Below are 23794 nucleotides of genomic sequence, written 5' to 3'. Positions count from 1 at the left end.
TAGCTAACCCGGATTTTCCACTGCTTTCATATGTGGCCAAGGATGCCTTGTGCACAAGTAGCAATGTGCGTTGGAAAATCTAATCTTGCCAGTAGTATACACAAATTCTTTGGCTTGACTTAATAACAGATGACCGTTTCTTTGTGAGGCCAAAATAATGAATCAAGCACTCATTTTTAAGCAGCCATTCGTAGTTCAACTAATCAAGGGTCAGATGTAAAAAGTTTTAGTTACATTTGCAAACTGTCCGATTCGCATAATCGGCCATTTGCAAACAACAAAAAGGCATTTTTAAATGTACAAAGGTCCAATTGCGAGTCAGTAACCTGTTACCAAATCACAATTTGGGTTTGCGTTTCAGTATTAGGAAGGGGCGTGTTTAGTGCATCCTTTACTGATAACGAACGATTTTGCATGTATGAATGTTTTCCGACCAAAATGCGGTCGCAAAACATTCACAATCTGGTGGTAACCATTTGCAAAATCCTCCCCCCCCCGCCTCCTCTCCTATGTGAATGTTTGTACAAGGAATTTTTTTTAGAGCAGGCAGGATTCCCTGGACCACTGCCTACTCTTAAAAAATAAAAAGATATCTTTTTCTTTTTAAAACGCATCCCATTTTCCTTTAAGGAAAACGTGTTGCATTTCACACACAAAAATGCTTGATGGAAAGTAATCACACGCATTTTGGTCTGCTGACCCTTGCAGGCCACCATCCCTGTAATTTTTGTGATTTCCCAATGGGTCGCAAACCGAGAACTACCTCATTATAATTCATGAGATAGATCTATTTGCGAACATGGGTGTTTGCGATCACCAAACAACCGTACGATGTAGGATTACCTACATACATCTGGCCCCTCGTTCGTTGTCAGGAAACCGTCCATATTCACTGATGAGTCGATAACAGTAGCTGGGGAATGCTAGAAATCTGTGACAAAGGAGCCATTCTCATCATAAAACACTGCATAACTCTCAAGAGCCGACTGAGCTAGTTCACCAACATTTTCTCATCCACCAAGCACAGCTAAGGGACGCTGGACACAAAAAAGCTTCATTATCTGTATATGCTAATACACCTACAGCTCCTATTGTGACAATCTCAAATCTCGACTGAAATTATATGAACTTGTGTTTTTCATTCAGTGTGTCAGCAGTCTGGTGCAGTATTCAGTTGTACATGTCCACATTTTCTGGGCTTCCTAGGAGACAAAACAACTGTGCTCCATCAAACGACCATCATGGTCCTTTGATGTAAAACATCTATTACCAAGTTGTCCCTTGTTCCTTAGACTGGTTTAGGCAAATAAATGACCAGATGGTAAGGGCCAGTACACTGGTTGGGAAGAGAATGAAATCCTGTTGCAATCACAGGCCGTTCACTGTAAATATATTTAGATCTGTCAAAATACAGGTCTGCACCTGAATTTCTGACATGCTCAGTATAGCGATTTTACAAAAAGAGGCCTAGATCTTCAATATTGCACCTATCACATTGTGGGAATACTAACAAGGAGTGGTACTACTATCAGGTGGAACGTTCAAGCTGTAAGACGGTGCATACATGCCAGCATATTAACAGGTTCGACTACCAACATGGGCCAGAGTATACCGTTGGTGAACATGAATTTTATTTAAAAATGACAAACATCAGCCAAATAATGAAGGCAAATATTTTTCTTGTGAATTTGTATACCTACAAGTGACATGTGAATACAAGTACACCAGGACTAAGCCCTGAAGACGTCTTGTGAAAGGAATGAAACGCGTTGGCTACATTGGCATGAACAATTTGTGAATCATGAATTTTGAAACTGACAGCTCGCCTCCATAGATTTAATTGGAACAGGTGTAATGTGGACGTGAATTACTTGGACTAAAACAGTGTTATACCCAAATTGATATCTATGATTGCTGCCTTAAATAAGATATACAAATAGAGCAAACCAGTGATTGTGAGTGCTGATCACTCTAGAATAGATGTGCTCAGTATACACTCTACTGTTCATATGAGGCATGAACTGATCCCAGGTGTTACCGCAATTTATCATCTGACTCGCATGTGTCTTGGCCGGAGCGATCTTGTACCTGTTGTTTTTAATACGCTCATATTTAGACGACTTCATCATGGGTGTTTCTGCAATCCCTTCATCCCAGTGGCTTAAGACCATAGAGGCCACAGCGCCTGCTGTAACATGCTCATCTTTAGACATGAGTTGGAAATCAGTCTGACAAACATTATCCCTAGCAGGGCCTTAAAATGCCTTGATTGAACAGAGCAGAGTATTTTATCAAACAATCTATCTGCTGCTGGCTTTAATAACACCAGGAAATAACATCTCAAGATTGATTCAGAGGTCTAGTTGGCCAAAGAAATTACTAGTCGTTTGATAAACTTGTATCATTCCATTCATTCAAACCAGTTGTTTAAGTTGATATGCAATCCAACTACCCCTTGGAGATGGCCCGTCACTAGGTCCATGCAAATAGTGAATTTCCCTTAGGGTTTACTAGAACCTGCACTGCAAAAGCTGAAAGTGTAAACCTTCAGGAATTGATTTTTTGCGGGTAAATTGGCACCCCAGATGTCAGAATTGCTCAATTTTCTCTGCCTGGGTGTGGGAATCCCAACTAATGTCAGGAGGGTGTTAAAGGGAAATCATGACTTTGGAAATCTATTCAGCTTTTTATCTTTGTCAATTACAGGGTGCCATTCTCACAATGTTAGATAAAGCACAAAATTCACAGTCTTGATGGATAGTTTGAGCACTGCGCTTTGTTAACACCACGCTATTAAATCATTGCCTAGCTAACCCAAGGCACATTTGACTTGATAAAAAGCAGCTACTAATGCTTGGTGGAAAATATCCCTATTGTCCATAGATGCAAAACAGCTACATGGATATCTATACATTCATTCACCAGACATGTTTTCTACACACACTGTTGTTCGTTTAAAGAAGCTTTTCCATTTTTGATTCCTCTTCTCGGTTACAATCCTAGTATTTAATGTTTTCCACTTGAGCAGAAATAATAAATGTGATGAACTTCCTATTTCATTTTTTTTTTTTAAAGAGTTTTATATAGAACGAACTAGACCAGAAGATATTAGGTATCAGAGTGCTTCACATTAGCACCAGATTCGTTACACATGGACACAATTTAGGGTTTCAGACTATCAATGCAAATCATACGAAGAAGAAGAAAACATTTCATACTTGCAATCCTGGTCTTTCAATGTAGACATTTTCATTAAAGTTATAAACAAACCTCTCTGGATACTGCTACCGACATTACTTCAGAATTTACATGATAAGGGTGTTTAATTCTCCTCAAAAGAACTGAACTTCTGTGGTAACTACTGCAAAGCATGTTGGGATATGGTAGCCTCTGACGTGAAGTGACAGCAAAAGAGACAATTGATGGACGGAATGCAGAACAAATCAAAACATTCACTCCAAGTCAAGAGATCTTGGGTAAATCCATAATTCTTTTGCGGACCATGCCACCTGAGTGGTACGAGTATGCCTGACGTGGGTACCGTGCTATCCATGCCACTGGAGTCAAGCTATCCTGGCTGATGAGGGTTAAAACCCCGAAACCACTCCTAGGATGCTTGTTTCCAGTCCAGGGAGGACCTGGCCTGGCAGTTCGGGCTGGACTGTTCCCATTGGGCGCAGGGTCAAGACTGATTTGCATATATCACAAAAAGTTGACCCGCACCAAGGTTTGTACACAAGTATTTGATTATCAAATTTCTATATTTCACAGATGTTGTTGATATTCAGACAAAAACTTCCCACAAATAAGAATATCAAAGAGTTGATTGAAGATTTTTCCAATTTTCTTTAGTCAATTTCTCAATTAAAAATAACAGAATTGCTTGTTGCCAACAGGTTTCGTCACATCCGTGACTTCTTCAGGGATTCACAATGATATGTTCGACGTGTACCCCTCTAACCATTCAGTACAATACAGGGAAGGTACCTCCTGTTCTTTTGTAGAACCTTTATCAATTAGTATCTCGTGGCCAGCGCTCATCTGCGTATAGATGATTCCCAAAGCGTCCTGGGCAATGTATAGGTCAAGACTGATTCGCATATGGCTGGGTTCAAACTGGGATGGCTTGGTGAGCAACAAACAATGGATTTAGGCTCATATCTCTGTACTGGGGTGAATGTTTGACATTGTTCTGCCTCCTGTCCATCAATTGTTCTTTTTGCATTCCTAAAAGTGACAGTGCATGTTTTCACAGCTTTGCATTCAATACAAAAGTTACTTACCTTGAGTTACCTTATTTCTGATGAATGCGTAATTTCCCCCATAGAGTCCTCACCTAAGGAATATATACATCAAGGCGTCAGACTGATAAGAGAATAATTTTTCCCAACAATTTTTCCCCAGTACCTCTAAGTAGAACCATGCGACTATAGCCACAACCCCACCTGCATGACATCACAACACTGGATTATGATAGGCGCCAACTGGCACAAGGGCTTGTCAGCAACAAATAAAGCACATAACAGGTCTGCATTCCAAAGCACCTTGCTATATACAGCACTGACTTATCTGAGGAGAAGGAAGGCTGGCAAGGAATCTACAGGAAGATTATGCATCCATTAGAAATATTGTTACAAAAGGTAAATAACTTTTCTTACGATCGATGCTTCTTCCTGCAGGGTCCCAAAGCAGTAATGCAGATTTACCAAGGAAGTCATGTAATACATTCATAGCACAGTGTCCATCAGTGCATGTTTAAGCTATGAGACAGTGATGTTTAGCAAGTGTGCAAAGATGACCATATGGCCGCATCTTGGATCTCAACCATAGGAATGCCTCTAGTGGGTGCAATAGAAATTCCTAGGGTTCTCGTAGTGTGGGCACGAATGCTCTGCAAAGGGTTTTTCATGGTCAGCTTGAAGCAGATCTTAAAACAGTGGATGACCTAACGCAAAATGGTGCATTTTGTAACCGCCTTGCCCTTCTTGATTCCAGCGAAGCCCACAAAGAGCTGATCATCTACTCTGTCTAGTCAAATTTAGTCAATGTAGAAGGAAACCAAACAAACTGGGGTCCAGTCTATGCTGTCCCTCCTCCTCCTTGGTGGGGCGAGGAGGGGAAGTAAGAATGAAGATAGGCAGAAGCCACCTTGGGTAAGAAGGGTGGGCATGAGCAGAAAGTACACATTTCCCACTTAGAAAACAGTGAAAGGTGGATCTACTGAAAGGGTCTAAAGTTTTCCAACCCTACAAGGTGAAGTAAGAAGCTAAATCAGGCAATTGAACATCGACTCGAATGTAAATGCCATTGAGAAAATCAACACAAGATTCAAATCCCAGAGAGGAACAATGAAAAGGTTGGTAGGGGAGCAGAGTAAGCCTTACCTGTAACCAATGCCATTACCTGTTTCACTAGAGGCAGCACAAAATGCAGGACATCAGAAAGGTGTGTCATGGGGCACCCACTACATACTCAACAAGGCACACAAATCTCGGGTAGTATGACCACTGAGGAAACAAAACATTACTGCAGAAAGGAAGTTTAGTATCCCATCTCCCCTTCTTCCGCTTTAGTGGCCAGGGATTATACAGACCACAACACAAGAGATAGACTTTCAGTTCAGAAGGGATCAGCTTAGGAAGTAACATTATCCAGGTGGAATGAGGCAGAACGGACAGCCGCAGATCGGGTGGACCGAGCAAGATAAGCACACATCAGGAATGAAGCGGGAGCATATCGAGAACAGCTAACAACAGGAACACACAGCAGCTATTCCACCGAAGGGTGCATCTGCATTTGCCCAGACACAATAAGGACTTTCTCCTGGGGAGATACTTTCAGACACAGCATCTAAGCAAGAAGGGTCAAGGCCTTAGACAAGTACTCTCTGTATGGTGGCACAAATGAGGGGGTTTAAAAGGAGGTGAATGGAGAGCTGCAGGATCCGGCAAGCACGAGTTATGGATGGCAGACACAGAATCATACTTCCAATACCAGGCTCCTATCGAGCTATGGTTCTACCTCACCCCCAACATTTTCCCTTCATTTTGCCACCTTATCAGATAAGCATCTTCAATATTCTGATGTTTTTGCCATCTTTGCCAAGAGGGAAACTACTCTGGAGAAAAAACGCAAGAAAAAGCATGGATGACTTCAGAGATAAATCCTCAATGTATTTTTTGTTACCTTCATGGCATATGAGGTTCAATAACTGAATGTTGACTGAGACATTATGGTGCAGTATTAAACTACTGACCTCAGAACTCTCGGGCTCCCCCCTTTTCTTTACCACTACTGCATGCTTTAAAAGGATCACAACACACACTGATTAGCATCACTGCACAAATGTGTTGTTTTCAGCCAAAATGGCACCTACAACTTCAACAGGGAGGCAAGGGGACTCCAGCAGGCACTACTCAATTTCCATGCCTGCTCCCGCTGCATTTGGCAATATGGGTGGTGAGAGCAGACCTACCTTGCGCAGGAAAGGAAAAGGTGTTAGTATCCTCAGTGCTAACAGATCGGCAACCAAATTCTCCTCTCCTAGTCTGGGTGGTGGTCAGTATGAAATTTGCTTTATATTACCACACCTTTCTGCAGATCTTTAAGCAGAAGCAGTAGCTGATGCCGATCTTGATGTTAATGGGCACAGCAGGCCCTGAGACCAGATGAACCAGAAAGCATTCTCCGGTAAACCATTCAGAGGAGCATATAAGGCACACAACTGAGGATATTCTCTGTTCTAGACCATGGCACAAAAAACTTGCATTTGGACACCTGAATCTGTAGGCGATCAACTAAGTCACTTTGGGGAGCAGCCCCTACTCATCGTCCTTCAGCAAGAACAAACTGAGAGAGTCTTCTCCTATGCTAAAGGAACCTGGAGTTCTGGACTTTTTGGTTCCGTCCAGAGGTGTCAGGGTACAACACCCAAAGACCCCGGAGTCCCACCTGCCTTGGTGCACAAATGAACAGAAACACGGGCTTCTCGATGGTGGCGTCAAAGACCAAAGGTTTATTACTGCAGGGACACAGAAGTCATAGATACTACACACGGGCAGTAACCAGGAGCCTGTTCGATTTGTACAAAGTGGGTTGCTCCTTATATACTAAAAATTGTGCTCTAGGCAAATATTTCACATGTCGGTACATTCCCAAACCTTTGTGTCTCTAAACAATAAATATTTGGCGTTTACGCAGGAACTGTCGATAATATCTGATACCAAACATCACGAAGAGGGGTTCCCACCAGTCCATCACAATCCCTTGTCAATATTGTATTCAGGAGCCGGACCGCCTCATCGTAAAGTTCGTTACCTCCCCCTAATAAAGGCCCAGAAGGAAAGGAGCAGAGCCAGGTGCAGAAGATAGAAAAGCGGGATAAGAGATGTTTGTGGGTTGTAAATGGGCAAGGCTACCGGCTTCGGCCGCCTAATCATGATCAGGTACAATGGACACGAAGACCAGTTTGGCAGGACTGGCCTCGGGCAGAGGAGGCAGCCTTTGTCGAGTCATGCAGCTACAGCGTGATCTGGTTTAAGGTGCACGTGTCATGTAAGAGGTGAATCTCCGGCTAAAGCTACATGTCCTTAATCAAAGTGGAGTGAATGAAATGATCAGAGGCTATTGCATATGTGAGGGCAAGGAACCACAAAATGGCGGCCACGATCTAAGATGGATGCCGTGTGTATATCAGAAATGTGTCAGTGGAAGGAGTGCTCTTGCTCGTAGCGTAGCGGAAACACTAGGATATACTAAATGGATCATTTGCGGTTCACTGATACCATTTTTATGTATTTCCGACAAACTTGAAAACACGGGTTCAAGTTGTCACGGAACCGTCACGGAACCTCAGACCCTCCTTTTGCCCTTACATAGGCAATTACTCAATCTATGTCTGAATCTAGTTCTATGTTCATCAGGTCAGTGACATGCTGTTGTATCATCATCCTTTCTCGTGTCTTTTCTCCAAACGCAGGTGGTTTTCTGAGACAAGTTGCAGCACAAAGACTACACAGAGCAGGACCACACTGGATAATCAGACAACATGAGAATAGGAATACTAAGATGACACCAATGACCATTAGAATCTTCCATCCCCACGCTGAGATCAGAGTCCAAACCCACTCCATGAAGGACCAGTTTCCCTTGTCTACATGTATGGAGTCCGACATCTTGTGCAACTTAGAGATCGCCTCGAAAACTGTTGGAGCATTATTAGGAATAAAGACACAGCAGCTTGATTGGATCATTCTGCATACCCCACCTCGATCTGCAAGTATAACATCTAGAACCATACGGTTCTGCAATGTCATGAGCCTATCCGCCTGAAGCTCAGCTGTCAGATTGCTAAGGGCACCAGCAGTTTCGGTAATAGTAGATTCAACTACCCGTGTTAGCTGACGTATGTTTCTACTATTGGCCATAGGCCCCCAGAACGGAAGGAAGCCTTTGAAGAAGTCTCCAGCTTCCTGGCCAGCGGTATCTTCCTTGCTGAAAACACCTCTAGCTACTCTTGTTCTGTGATAATCCGGTGAAGCAGTGTATGTCGGAGGCAACAATCGAGCAATATAACATGATCCTGAGAAGTCGGCAGGCAACCATGTATAAGCTCTGTCTCGACAAATGAAATAGGTACCTCTAGCAGTGAGGAAGGCAGGGGAAGAGTTAGCCGGAAACACATAAGTCTCTACGCACTCACTCCTCCCTAGCTGAGCTCTCGGATTTCTCCCATTACCTTGCAAACAGACCTGACCTCGGTGAGGTACGACCCAGATTGGAGTTGAGCTTTTACGCTTGCTTTCTCCTAAACTAAGGCGATACTCTGAAGTATTCCAACTTAAATATACTCGCAATTCGTCTCTAGGGTAAGATGGAGTATTATTGACGTCCTTGACCATGTCAATAATTCCCTGGACTAAGGCTTTGTTGGCAGAGTTATATTTAGTGGAACGTGGTGGACGTGGAGGATAGGTTTCAAGGGCATAAGCAAAGATGGTTTGGAAGGCCTGAAATGATCCATTATAGCTGTAAGGCAAAACCAAATAGGGAATACCTTTATCCATAGTGTGAGGTATCAAGCCACACACCCAGCAGTCTGTAGTGTTAACTACCAGTTGGTGTTGGTGCAAGAGCTGTACAAAAGTGTTGTTGGTGAATTCTGAGCGTCGGGCTTGCTCATGTTCTGGAAATGAGTGAAAAGAGTGTATAGAAGAAACAGTAGAAATAGCTGGATCAAGGGGAGGCACTGTAGAAACTGGCACAAAAATCAAATTTATGCTAAAGACAATTCCACCCACCAATGTTGCTAAAACAATCAAAAATGTAATGGCACATTGCATCAAGAAACATTTGCTGTGAAGAATTCTATTAAGTCTGTTTCTGCGAACGTAAATCACATTTTCTCGTTGCAGCGCAGGAAGTTCCATCTTCTACAATCCGCTCGCGACCACTGATGATGTGTACGTAGATGAAAATGCCTCTGTCAGTCCTGGGAGTTCCCAAAACTAACAGAAAGATCGACCTTGTGTCAGACCCCTGCAAATTCAAACTAGGCACACAGCCACGACCCTACGGCTACCCAGACGGCAAGGCAATTAAAAAAAACAATAGACAATAGCAAACTTCCTGGCTGAAAAGCAAAAGTTCAATATATATATATATCAAAATCACAATATGCAGTTGCCTGCTTTATTTGTCCGTTTTATGGCTTCTAAGGTTGTATCTCTTCTTCGCTGGTACTGTTTGATCGGAAAATAGTGTATCACTAGCAGTTGTTGTAGAGTTTAAGTTCGCAGATGGCAAAGTTTCTTTTGATGCTGGAGACAAATGTTCAATGTTCAAAGCAGTCTTTTCAGGAGGAGAGTCAAGTTTCAAAGTGTCAGTAATCAAATCGGCATCGCTGAAAGGGACAAATTTCGGAGTTATTTCAGATTCGGAGGCACCAATTCCCTTCTTCACCCAGTCGTCGTAGGGCAGCGGCAGTGGAACACGCTTTACGTGAGAAGCGTGGATCCAGTGCTTGCGGCCAGCAATACGTACAGCTGTCCTCGTCGTCAGCAGGACCTGGAAGGGGCCGATGTATCGAGGCTGAAGATTCTTTGTCCTCGCAAAGTTCCGGACCACAATGAAGTCACCCGGTTTCAGTTGATGCCCTGGACTCTCCGGAGGCTTTGGTAGTGCATCAAAAACCTGTTGATGAATAAGACTTAATTTAGCAGTCAAGTCGTAAAGGTAGTCTATTAACATAGGATATTCAATGGAGCAAAACCTTTTAGGCCTTGGCACACCCCAGATATTTGCTGGGCGGCCAAACACAATCTCATATGGAGAAAGCCCTATTCTAGAATGCACTGTTGCTCTCGTTGATAACAAAGCCAAAGGAAGTGCGTCTGGCCAAGCCAAACCTGTGGATGCTTGTATTTTGGCTATTTTAAGCTTGAGGGTGCCATTGTAACCCTCGACTAAACCAGCAGACTGGGGATGGTTTGCACTATGGAATTTTTGTTTCAATCCTAGACCAGTACACACACTCTGCATAACTTTCCCTATAAACTCACTTCCGTTATCTGACCATACAATCCGTGGCATTCCGTACCTAGGGAAAAATTCTTTTAGAAGAATTTTGGCAGTTGATAGAGCAGTGTTGTCCTTTAGTGGGTATGCTTCTATCCACCTGGAAAAAGCACAAACTACCACCAGGACGTATTTTAAATTGTTGCAGCGTTCCATGTGAATGAAGTCTAACTGAATCACTTCAAAGGGACAGGAAGGAGGAGCAAAATGACCAGCTGGAGTTGGAGTTCCCTTGCCAGGATTATGCATCAAGCACACCATACAATTTTTCACCACTCTCTCTGCACACTTACTGATTCCCTCATTCTTCCAGACCGGAGCCAACATCTTACATATCCCTTTAGAACTTATGTGCGCCACTCCATGCGCCATCGTCACTACTGCAAGCACATACGCATCAGGCAACATCCAACGCTGCTGTTCTGTCAAATCGATCCAACATCCATTCGAGTCCAATTTGGCCGTACTTTCTCTCCATACGCGTTTCTCTTCCTCAGTCGCTTCTTTCTGAATCTCTTTCACACTTTCCATAGTGTCCTCACACATTCCAGACTCAGCAATCCATCTTGCAGACGTAGCAACATACATTCTACTCATCATGTCTCTAGCTGTTTGTTTAGCGGTTTCATCGGCAAAGGCATTTCCACGACCAACATCATCTGTGATTGCTTTATGAGCACTGCACTTTACAATCGCAACTTCAGTCGGTAAGGTTAGAGATTCCAACAAGTCGTTAACTAGCTGACCATGCTGAATCTTAGTCCCATGGGACGTAATGAAACCCCTTTCTCTCCACAAACGGCCAAAACTATGGGCCACGCCAAATGCGTACTGACTATCTGTAAACACATTCACTCTCTTTCCCTCAGCTAAAACACACGCTCTCGTAAGAGCTATTAATTCTGCAGCTTGGGCAGAATTCTGACTCACTCTTGCAGTCTCCACAATCGTCTTCAAAGTCGTTACCGCGTAGGCAGCAGTCACGTCACCATTCTCCAATTTAAAACATGACCCGTCCACATACAGCGTACCCTCCGGGTCGGATAGAGGAGTATCCCTCAAGTCGATGCGACCTTTTGTCTCTTCCTCCGTTTTAAAATAACAGTCATGTGGCTCAGAATCACTCGACTCTTGATCAGTCGGCAACAATGTTGCTGGATTCAATACATTGCATCTTTTGATCTGAATATGACTCGCTAATAACGTCAGCTCGTAACCAGATAATCTCGCACTAGTAAGGTGTTGTGTCTTCGTTCGGTTCATGAGTGTATCCACTGCATGAGGAACCATGACCACTAGCATATTGTTCATCACCAAACCAGCGGATTGTCGAATGGAAGCTGCAGCTGCCGCTGTAGCCCTCAAACAACTAGGCAATGCTCTAGCTACCGGATCTAGTGTTGATGAGAAATACGCACAAGGGCGTTGTTTGTCACCAAACTTCTGTGTCAGAACACTCAACGCGCAACCTTCTCTTTCGTGAACGTAGAGCGTGAATGGCTTGCTATAGTCAGGTGTACCCAATACAGGAGCTGAACACAGTGCTTTTCGTAACTCAATAAAACTCTCTTGACATTCATCAGACCATGGCACCGGACTCGGAACATTTTTCCCAGTCAAAGCTACCAATGGCTTCGCTAAAAGTGAAAAATTTGGAATCCACTGCCTACAGTAAGAGGTAATACCTAGAAAGGCACGTACTTCCCTCTGTGTGCGTGGAACACTCATCTGCGTAATTGTTTTTATTCTTTCTGGGGTCAACTTCCTTCCCTCCTTTGATAAGAGGTGACCTAGGTAGGTTACTTCTTGGCAGCAATATTGCATTTTGGAAGGGGACACCTTATGATTCAAATTAGACAAATGATGCAATAGTGAAATTGTAGCTGCTTTGCAAGTTTCCTTGTCATCGGCAGCCACTAAAAGATCGTCTACGTACTGTACTAGGGCAGAGCCTGGAGGAAGGACAAAAGAATCTAGCTGACTTTTTAAAGCTTGACTGTAAATGGATGGACTTTCACAGTAGCCTTGTGGAGCGCGTTTAAATCTGAAACTGCGACCTCCTAAACAGAAGCCGAAAATATCCCTACTTTCTTCAGCTATCGGAATGCTGAAAAAGGCATTCTTCAAGTCGATGACTGAGAACCAATTGGCTGTAGCAGGAATCAATGTTAATAAGGCAGTAATGTCTGGCACTACAGGAAACTGCGGAATTACAATCTTATTAACTTCTCTAAGGTCTATGACAAACCTATAAACTGGAGGCTTTGTAGGATCAGTTCGTTTCAAGATCGGTAATACAGGACTGTTACAGACATTTCCTCGAGTTTCTTCAACCACACCTTTTTTAATCAAATCTTGCACAATCAATAAGAGTGCACGCTCACCTTCACTCGATATTTTATATTGAGGAATTCTTGGAAATTTTACATTCGCTTTCAAAGTTACTACATACGGTGGAATTTCTAGTAGACCTACATCATTGGGACCAGTCGCCCAAAGAGAATCAGGGAGTGAACGTAGCTCCGGCGGGAGTGCGTCCATTGACAAGTACATCGGAGAGGTGATATTTTTACCCAAAGTAAGCTGTACTCCTTCCGGAGAACAGTACAATGTCGCATATAGTCGTTTTAACAAATCTAAACCAAGCAGATTTTCATTACAACCTGTCGTCAAAATCAGGGGTGCTTTCAATTGACACGGTCCAACAGAAATAGACAAAGGACCAGATATCGGGTTGTACACAGGGGCGCCTGAAAAACCTACGGAAACATTTGTTGAGCCAGACAAAGGTGCGCCAGGGAGTTTCGCATGCATGATAGAACTTTTTGCGGCACCAGTATCCAACAGAAACGGTTCAACTACACCTGATGTTGCTACTGCGACATAAGGCCCACTCTGATCCACTGGAACTGATACTACTCCCTCTCTCTGTCCATGGCTGTCCTAGTACCCATTTTGTTGGAATCCCTCATCAACTTCACAATAATCCTCAACAAGATATTGCTGAGATCTATTCTGTTGAGCTGACTGTACATTTCGTTGATCAAAGTGATTAGAAGGACGATCATTCGTTTGCGGAGGCATAGCACCTCGCCCTCGACCTCTAGAATTCTGCGCATAACCACCACGACCTCTCTGAGCTGCTGCTGCATTATTTTGTGCTAAGATCGGACATTCATTTTTATAGTGACCCTCTTTCTTGCAGTACGCGCACTGATTCCACTGATATTGAGGCCTTGATGTACTATAATCTGTCCTTTGATATGAGTTTTGCTGCGTATTAGTCTGATTCGTACGAGGCGGATACGCCTGCTGCAAAAGAACTTTAGTTTTTAAATCTTTCGTTTTCTTCTCTGATTTCTCCTTTTCCTCTTTATCCCTATTTTCGTAGTACTGGGCAGTCGCAAGTATTTGCGCTGTCGTAGATACAGCCCACGCACTTTCTGAGTCTTTCAATTTATTGCATAATTCAGGTAACAAATTATGCACAAATTTATCGACAAACAATCTCTGTCCTCCTTCAGTGCTCATGTCCTGACCACTATGGTCTACAAAAGTCTCTTCGAATCTCGTGAAGAAGTCCGAGACGCTTTCGTCTTTCTTCTGTCTACACGCTGACAACTTGTCCCAATTAACACGCAATGCTGGCATCAGGGTCTTCATTAGATCAATTATTCTACCTGGCAGATTAGCAATCAAAGGTTCGGGTTTCGCACCACCTATTTGTTGAGCATCTGCTGCAGTGATAGCTGCCCAATCACCACCTAAAGCAGCCTGATGATCCTCTCTACGAATTTTAGCCCACACTGGTTGCGGAACTACATTACCAAACAACATATCAATGTCGGCTAAGTTCATTATACAAGCCTCAACTGTCTGTGTCAATTCCTTGTAATATCCAGCTGGATTCTTACGTGGATCTGGCAAGGCCTGTTTCACTGCTAACACTTCTGCTCGCTTCCATGGAATGTGTATCCACACTCTTTGGAACTGTGCTGGAGCAGCTGCAATACCTGCAACCGCATCAGCTTGCACGGCTTCGCGCCAAATTGGAGGAACCTCCCTCATAGGATATTGGCGACTTAGCTTCACTTTACCTTTTTCTAAATCTCTCGGCGAACGAAGAGATGGATCATTCCTAAAACTCAAAATAAGTTCCATCGCTTCCTGTATTTTATCACCCACTATCATTCCTGCCGCAAACTCTTTTTGAACCTTAATTAAATCTTCCAAATCTGATTCGACATCGTCTTCTTCTATTTCCTCACGTAACAACGAGCACATCTCGTCGAAGACGTATCGTTGCGTTGGTTCCTTCCACTGCATAAATGTATCTAATACATCTCTCGTATTATATCTTCTAACTTTCGTAATCCATCTGAGAGCCGTGGAGTCTAAAACTCCCCGTTCTTCAGTACTTGGTAGCTGACTCCGTCTCTGAACAGAGTCAGGAGTAGGAGTCTTAATCAAGGTTTTATATATAGGAGACAGCATATTAGTAACGGAATCAGTGATTCTTCGACGAACAGAAAGTGGAGTTAGTACACTCGCAGACATAGAGAATGCAGTAGAGGTAGGAATAGATGACGAAACAGTAGGAGTATCGAGGAAAATAGTTTGAGGAACAGTAGGTACAGTGGTAGGTATAGGAGCTGGCAGTGCGGGAAGAGGAGGAGCTGTAGGAACATTTACATTCACCACAGGAAGTATAGGAACTTGATTCTGAGGAACAGGAACAGGAACACCAGGTTGTCCAGCAACCGGCAATTGAACATTCGGGATGAGTGGAGCCGTAGCACCTTGTGCATACGGTGGAGGTGAACGTAACAGATAAGATAGCAGAGGATCGTTTTCGGAATCCTCCAGTATCTTAGCCATTTTCGATGGCAAGGCAGGATAGCACTTGTCAATCGCTAAGTTATGCTCTCTAATGGCTACATCTATGGCCTTCTCACACTCGTTAGCCTGCAACTGTTTAGTCGCTTGCTCTAGAGTTAATTCTTCTTGTTCTTTTTGCTCTTTCTTCAACCTTTTCATTTCTCTCTGTTTGGATTCTTTCCGCCAATAACGAAAAGAGTCAAACATTGCCGGCCGGGCTTTCTTCCTAAACAATTTCGCTTCTAAGTTGTCGAGAATCTCTTGTTCAAAACTACCATGCAGTGGCCAACTAAGGACACCATCCTTCTTACAATAACGGACCCATATCTCATTATAAGTTATAGGACCCACACCATACTTACAGTATAAATCATATAGGGGAGTCCCAATCGGAGGAACCAGACAAGAGTCCTCTAATTGTGAGTCACTGTTGCAACTAAAACAAGACAACATTTTCCGACTTACCATTTTCAGTCCGGAACACAAAACAAACAAACACAAAACAAATTTGTGCACTTGAACCAAGAACTTAGGCCTACCAAAAACGAACTGATGTATCGATACCCAAACTGAACCAAATAGATTATCGTAACTAGAACAACCAAAGATAATCTTACAAAACCAAACCAAACCAAGAACCGATCAAGGATTTTTAACAATCCTCACAAAAGTAACCAGCTAGCTATCACTAAATACTTAACTGAGTCACTGAAGACGTCACCAAGGAGAAACCCGTCACGTTTCGCCGTACTAAGGACTGCGCCACTTCGGGTCCAAGACAGGGCGACGGTCAAGGCAACGGCCCACTGCAGCCGTCCTGAACGGGAACCCTCGTGGAAGAGAACTTCAGGGCCACTTTTGCGATATGCCGGGATCGATGAAGTGGGGCGCCTCCCTCAGGAATCTTCACACGAAGCTTCTCGAACTCTTTAGGCTTTTGGACCGGTACCGAATGACGTCGCCCCACGTTGGGCGCCAATTGGAGTTCTGGACTTTTTGGTTCCGTCCAGAGGTGTCAGGGTACAACACCCAAAGACCCCGGAGTCCCACCTGCCTTGGTGCACAAATGAACAGAAACACGGGCTTCTCGATGGTGGCGTCAAAGACCAAAGGTTTATTACTGCAGGGACACAGAAGTCATAGATACTACACACGGGCAGTAACCAGGAGCCTGTTCGATTTGTACAAAGTGGGTTGCTCCTTATATACTAAAAATTGTGTTCTAGGCAAATATTTCACATGTCGGTACATTCCCAAACCTTTGTGTCTCTAAACAATAAATATTTGGCGTTTACGCAGGAACTGTCGATAATATCTGATACCAAACATCACGAAGAGGGGTTCCCACCAGTCCATCACAATCCCTTGTCAATATTGTATTCAGGAGCCGGACCGCCTCATCGTAAAGTTCGTTACCTCCCCCTAATAAAGGCCCAGAAGGAAAGGAGCAGAGCCAGGTGCAGAAGATAGAAAAGCGGGATAAGAGATGTTTGTGGGTTGTAAATGGGCAAGGCTACCGGCTTCGGCCGCCTAATCATGATCAGGTACAATGGACACGAAGACCAGTTTGGCAGGACTGGCCTCGGGCAGAGGAGGCAGCCTTTGTCGAGTCATGCAGCTACAGCGTGATCTGGTTTAAGGTGCACGTGTCATGTAAGAGGTGAATCTCCGGCTAAAGCTACATGTCCTTAATCAAAGTGGAGTGAATGAAATGATCAGAGGCTATTGCATATGTGAGGGCAAGGAACCACAAAATGGCGGCCACGATCTAAGATGGATGCCGTGTGTATATCAGAAATGTGTCAGTGGAAGGAGTGCTCTTGCTCGTAGCGTAGCGGAAACACTAGGATATACTAAATGGATCATTTGCGGTTCACTGATACCATTTTTATGTATTTCCGACAAACTTGAAAACACGGGTTCAAGTTGTCACGGAACCGTCACGGAACCTCAAACCTGTCAGAACTCTAACACCATTGCCACAGGAGAATAGTTTCACAGTACAGAGTCCATGACCCTAGACCACCCTGCCTGTTGATATAATGGGTGGTGAAGGTGTTGTCTGACAGAATCTTGATAACGCTCCCTGAGATGGAAGGAAGACATAGAGGAAGACAGCCACAATTATGTGAGATGCTGCTCTAATGCAAACCGAATGCCTCATTCTTTCATGTCACCCAGAATTGTGTTCCAGACCAGCGAGGAGTCACCCATAACCTCAATAGCCTGCAGCTGTGGAGAACTGAGCACACAGCCCACGATGAGATTGGAAAGGTCCATCAATCACCGATGGAAGGATCTGTACCTGAATCGAGAGGTTTCCTTCATGCTAGGGTTACTGCCATCACAGACAACACTGAAAAGCTCTCATCTGCCATCTGGAATAAAGAATTAACAGGATGCATGGGGCCATGATTCCAAGATAGATGTAAGATCTGCCGAACTGGGAGATGTGTTACAGGTAGAAATCTCCGATTCATCTCCCACATATCCACAATCCTATGAGAGGGAAAAAAATGCCTTCATACGGGTCATCTCACAACGCTCCTATGAAGGTCAACCTCTGTGATGCAGTGAGTTGAGAATTTTGGGTCTAGCCTTCTGCCTTCACCAGCTAGTCACCCGATTAAGGAAATAGATGAAGTCTTCACAATTTCAGTGAAGCCACCACAAGTGCCAGAGGCACAGTGTTCAGACTAGACGCGAAGACCGTGAACTGGTGAACGTCAGGTAATGTCTGTGCACTGGGAGAATGAGACGATGGAAGTAGACATCTTGGAGATACTAGAACATTCTCCAATCCCCTGCATTCGTGGACAGCAAGACTTGGCTCAGAAACAGTATCTTGAAGAGGGAAATCTAAGACAGATTTTCTCAGACCTTCGTCCTTCTTCAGAACCAAGAACTAAAGGGAGTAAAATCTCGTGCCTGTTTCTTCCTGAGATACCACCTCTGTGACCTCTGTGACCCATATGACCAGCAGGGAAAATAAGTTTGCCTCCAAAATAGAGGTGTATGCCAAAGAGAATACCCTGGTAGAAGGAGAGCAGTTTAGAATGAGGGATAAAAAGATTAGGACTGAGCCCTGGCAGATTCTCTGACAAATATGAGGTCTTCCAATTAATGGAAAGGTGCTAAACCCCTCTTCCCAACCACCTCAAACATAAGATTGTTTTGTAAAGGAGGGGTGGGGTAGTCAGAGAGGTTTTGAGTCTTCAGAACCGGTAGACATGGTGAAAACAGGATAAACTGCTGCTGCTACTGGTCATGATGACCCCTAAATGCACCCCTGTGCTGAAAGGAGCAGTATATGTGTTGGGTGTGTCTGGACTGATTGAGTGCATTCTGCTGTTCTTGAAGCATTCCAGGAAGGAATCAGCCATCTCTCTGAATAGCCACTTACAATCAAAGGGCATGTCCATGACAATAGCCTGGACATCTCCTGAACAGCCAATGGAACGCATTCATGCATGGCATATGCCCATGGACTGGGCTCCGATGGACGCAGCTATGGTGTCCTAACCTCACTTCAGGATCATGCTTCGAAGCGGTCATTGACCAAGTCTGAAAATTGATTCTTTATGTGTTCCAGAAGGGACAGAGCAGCCAGTTCCACCAAAGCCCACAGAGTGTGACCACAACAACTTACAAGGCACATCCCATTCGCTGTGCAGAGTGAGACTATCTAAAGCAAATCATTTCCTTCCTGTGGTGTCCGAAGGAGCCACAGGGAACGCATTGGGATTGAGGTTTGAGGACAAAGCTTGAACCACAATGTTTTCCAGCAACAAGTGCCAGGACAAGAATTTGAGTTCAGCCAGACCAAGGCTATGTCATCTGCCACTTTGTCTGTCTGTACTGATGAGCCCCGAAAAGTGTTTCCCTCAGGAACCGAAGATAAGCAATACCCAGTGCCTGTGGATGGATGGTATTCATTTTACTTCAGTGTCATCATGAATGGCTGGTAGAGTCGCAGCTGAAGAACTATTGTTGGGTCACTGTTTCCTGATCAGAACTGAAACCTGAATTTTATTTTCTTTAAGTGAGGAATGTGCTGGATGATGTGACCATTAGAAACTGCTTATAAGGGTCTCTTTCCTACATTTTACCCCAGTTTTAACTAGTTTTCGTCCCTTTACTGCTGTCTAGTATTGCAGTGCTATGCTGCAACACTGTTTAAGGCTTGCTGTTTCTCCATGGAAAGATTTGGAAACGTAAGTTTGGTTAGGCTTTACAGAAGCGATCAGCATCACAAATGACAGATTTTAAGTCAAACATTTTTTCAGATTGTGAAATTCGCTCCTTTCCCATCCATGTATCACCACAAACAAGTCTACCCTTAATGACTTTGAATCCTAAAAGTTTTCTAATACTTGCTTCAGGAGGAACATTCTAAGATCCCTTCTCACTTTCCCTTCAACCTTCAATACTTCACTTTGGTCATCCAAGTCACACATTCCACTTGTCTCCATTGCTTTGCTGAATCCTTCCCACTGACCTAACCCATGACTCCAATCAGCTAAGTTATCATGCGCTCCATCAGACCTCCTCAACCCCTAACTAATAAAAGCAACAGCTCTTTCATCGACCGTCCTGCCCAGTCTTTCCTCTCTCTCCCACCCGTCCCTCCTCTCTGGCTCCTAAAAGTTTTATTTAATTTTGAAATTATCATACCTCTGGTAGGAAAACAAACATCCGATCTTGCCCCTGCATCTTTCCTTTTTCACAAATGCCCTTGAGCGACTGTGTTGTGACCTGTATTTGTCTGGAGGTAACTGTTGTCATTCTCTTGCCCTGTGTCTTGAGATCATAGTCCGAGTGATGTAATAAGGTTCCATCTCGGTATTCTTGAGGATGCCACATGAAATCTGGCCGAACATGCAGGTGACGTCAATCTCCTAGCAGAGCACTAGCCCTTGTAGCCGAGTTACTTAGTCTATCCGCATATTACCCAACTGTTACAAGTACCTCCCTGGCTCCAGTCACAATTTTCTCTGCCTACAAAGTATATTGATGATGCGTCTCTAAAGAACCTGGTGACTGAAGGTCCTAGAACGGAAAAATCAGGATAGCATGTGGTGTCCTGCACCATGAACAAAAATAGCGAAATACAGACATGGATAGGTATGTGGTCCACCAGCACCATGTGCCCGCAGGCAGGCCTTAGAGATGGAGATGTGCAGGCTGTGTAAGGCACAACACTGATAGTCTATTCCCAGTGAATCGATCTTTACTGTTAGGAAGGTATTGAGACCAATCAAAACACAGCTTGAAGCAGCTTTCCTCAAAGTCTGCGCCCACGAACGTGGGGATCATGATCAGGCTGAGCAAGTTACTGAGAACATATCTAAGTTTGGTGATGCTCTACCTTTTTCTTGGTTAGCATTCCTAAGCAGTTTTAACTCAGTAGATCCAAGAAGTATTGTGACTATGCCTATACTCCTGGTAGAGATTTGCGATCAGCCCACCGCAATCTGGTCGATCCATGGAGCATATTCTAAATATAAGAATGATTCATTTTCATAATTTAATTTGGGTATTTAATTTAGCACATACCTAGCTCCAAGAACCACCACAGCGCCTTACGCGCAGCCGAAGTGTCTCTAACATGGGATGCTGTACAAAGAACAGCATTGCTCACATTAGGTCGAGCTGAAACTAGATTACAGTAACCAGGATGTGATAGGAAGTGGGGGGGGGGGGGGGGGGGGGAGGAGGTTGAAATGTGTAATTTTGGATAGCATGAAAGCGTTATGTTTTACACTATCCATATTTACATAAATACCCATATATACATTACACATTTACAATTTGATGTGCAATAAGATATTGGTTTTTCACCTACTGTCTCAAGAATTTTTGATAAGGTGCCAATGCCAGGGTTAGAGCACAAGTTTCCAATATGCATAAAAAGCTACTAAGCCATTTGACCAAATCTCAGCCCCTACTGTGGAGAGCCTTTCACCAGATAATCAATAAACCTGACACATCACCATCATTACTAATTTCATTTTCTTTCCGTACTTATTTGTTGGTTCATCTGCTTCACTGTAATTGACCAATCCATTCAAACATCCTCTTTCATCCTTCCTGCATAAAACCATGAACATAGGTACCGGAGTAGGATTCAGTAGCTGAAGGAGAGCTTCAACATCTTGTATACGATTAAAGGCCAACCACAGCGCAGCCTGAAGTCCGGCTAATTGATGTAGGGATGGATCCAACTCTTCGGGCCTCACATCTCGGAGTATCCTCACCCACAGCTCGGCACAGCTCAGCTCTGATCTGATTGGGCATCTGGTTTCCAATACTGAGGAAATAGGTAAAGAGGCCAGTATTAGGCTATTTTACACCACATAAGTGAAGCTGATAGTGTACTGAGATTCCGAACAGCTAACACCGCTTATCATTCTGTGCAGTATTACGAAAAGCATCAAATGTGGTGAAATTCTAAGAGCAAAAAATAACTTCTCAGAAACTGTAGATTTTCAATCTGAATCTAAATACACAGAACAATGGCTGCATGTGAAGACAAGACCCCAGACTGGTCATCAAAAAGGCTTGAAGTTGGAAATACTGAATGAAGGGACACATTTTTAAGAAAGCGGCAACAATATAGAATATAAGGTAAAGCATAGGATCATGGCAAGACTTCCAACAATTAAGATTGGCTGCAGTTCAGTGCATGTTGGACCTGGCCCTTTCTGCAGGGGCACCTCAGATTGTTGTCTTCCTCTGCCCTCCTTTACTGAACCCATTTCTATTTGCTTTTAGGACTTTGCACACGTTTTCCTTGCGAACCATTGGTAAAGTACTTGTGCTCTCTCCCTAAAACATGGTAACAATTGGTATACAGCCGACTGGCACATTCAATTTATTTTTAAGTGCCTAGCACATGGCACTGCATGTACCCAAGGACTGTAAATTAAATGTTACTAGTCGAAAGAAGCACTCATTGTGCCACCCACTAAAGTAGCCTTGTAAAACATATCTGAGGCCTGTCACTGCAGCCTGTGTTCTGCAGTTTTACGAGGCCATTTCCAACAGGCAAAATAAACCTTTTGTCAGGCCTAAACCTTCCTTTTTAATACTTAGAGTCACACCGAAGTTAAGCTCATGGGGCAGGATGCACTGTATTTAAAAATTGGGACATGTGTACCTAGGGTTTGCATGTCCTGGCAGTGAAAAACTCCTAAAGTTGTTTTCACTGTTGCAAGGCTTATCTCTCCCATTGCTTATTGCTAGTTTACCGTATTACATTTAATAAGTGTTAACTTTGGAATGGGAGCAGATAGAGATATGCTATTTACACTCAAATGAATTGTCATTTAAAATAACATTTAATGATGATGTTGGGTTTTTAAGTTACAATTCTGAAAATGCAACTTTTAGGAAAGTTAGAATTTTTGTACCCCAACCATTGGTGCTTTATGACAGTGTCCTTGGTCACATGACATTAAAGGGCTCTACTGTTGGGGTTTGTGCATTCCTTCCAGACAGTGACAAAATGGGGCTTAGGTGCGTACATGATTGGCCATCCTGGCAGGATAACTGAGGAGGGGCCGTACACAACCGCACTTACACTTTAAAGGGCTTTTTCTCCTGCACACACAAAGGAACGTAACACCAGGCCTGACCTGCCACTTGTCACCACAGACAGTTTAGAACCCTGACCATGAAAGAGAGATACCTTTCTAAAACCAGTCCCCACACACAAAGGTTGGCATCAGGTATACAAATAGGATCTTGAGGACCCTCCTTCCGTACACTCCTGGACCTGTGTAAGATTCAGAAGAAGGATGCCTGCTGTCAGAAGGACGATCCTTATGCCAAAAGGACTGACCTGCAGCCAAATGGACTGCCTAGCTACCCTGCTGTCTAAGGAAGGAGTATTGGACCTGCTCCTTTGAACCCAAGACCACCCGAGGGCATCCAAGGGCTAGTTGGCTCGCTTCTTGTGTGAGCTACAGGAACACACAACAAGCTTCGGAAGCCTCCCTGCACCTGCCCAATACCAACTAGAGCAGACTTGAACCTTGCTGCTGGCCTCTGCTGAAGTGAGTCTTAATCCCTAAAGTGGCGCTCCCCTCGCCCCGGTCCTGGACCCTTGTAAATGTGTTAGGGATACTCCAACTACCCAACATTTAAAGCTGGGTCTTAGAATCTTTTTTTTTTTAAAACTACCTGAAAAACTGACCAAAGACCGGGACCTACCTACCAGCTGATCCGCCTAAGCATCGTCTGACAACCTGACTTCATGGTAGCTCCCGCTACGTTCTTCCCCACAGCAGCAAATCCTTTTCAGCTGTACCTCTCAATGAAAGTATCTGGCTTCATACAG

General features: G+C 43.8%; 1 protein-coding gene across 1 annotated transcript in view; it reads right to left on the bottom strand.

Moving 5' to 3' along the window:
* FANCG (FA complementation group G) overlaps positions 1–23794 on the bottom strand; it is a 228741-nt gene that overhangs the window by 118925 nt on the left and 86022 nt on the right. The window contains exon 4 of the mRNA XM_086962889.1: positions 21570–21763. Within this exon, the coding sequence (XP_086819015.1) occupies positions 21570–21763 (194 nt within the window). The remainder of the gene's footprint in view (positions 1–21569; positions 21764–23794) is intronic.

Source organism: Lissotriton vulgaris, chromosome 3_1 (assembly GCF_964263255.1).
Source record: "Lissotriton vulgaris chromosome 3_1, aLisVul1.2, whole genome shotgun sequence".
NCBI lineage: Eukaryota > Metazoa > Chordata > Amphibia > Caudata > Salamandridae > Lissotriton > Lissotriton vulgaris.
The sequence above is the reverse complement of the archived record's forward strand: the minus strand, read 5'-3'. Positions and strand labels throughout refer to the sequence as shown.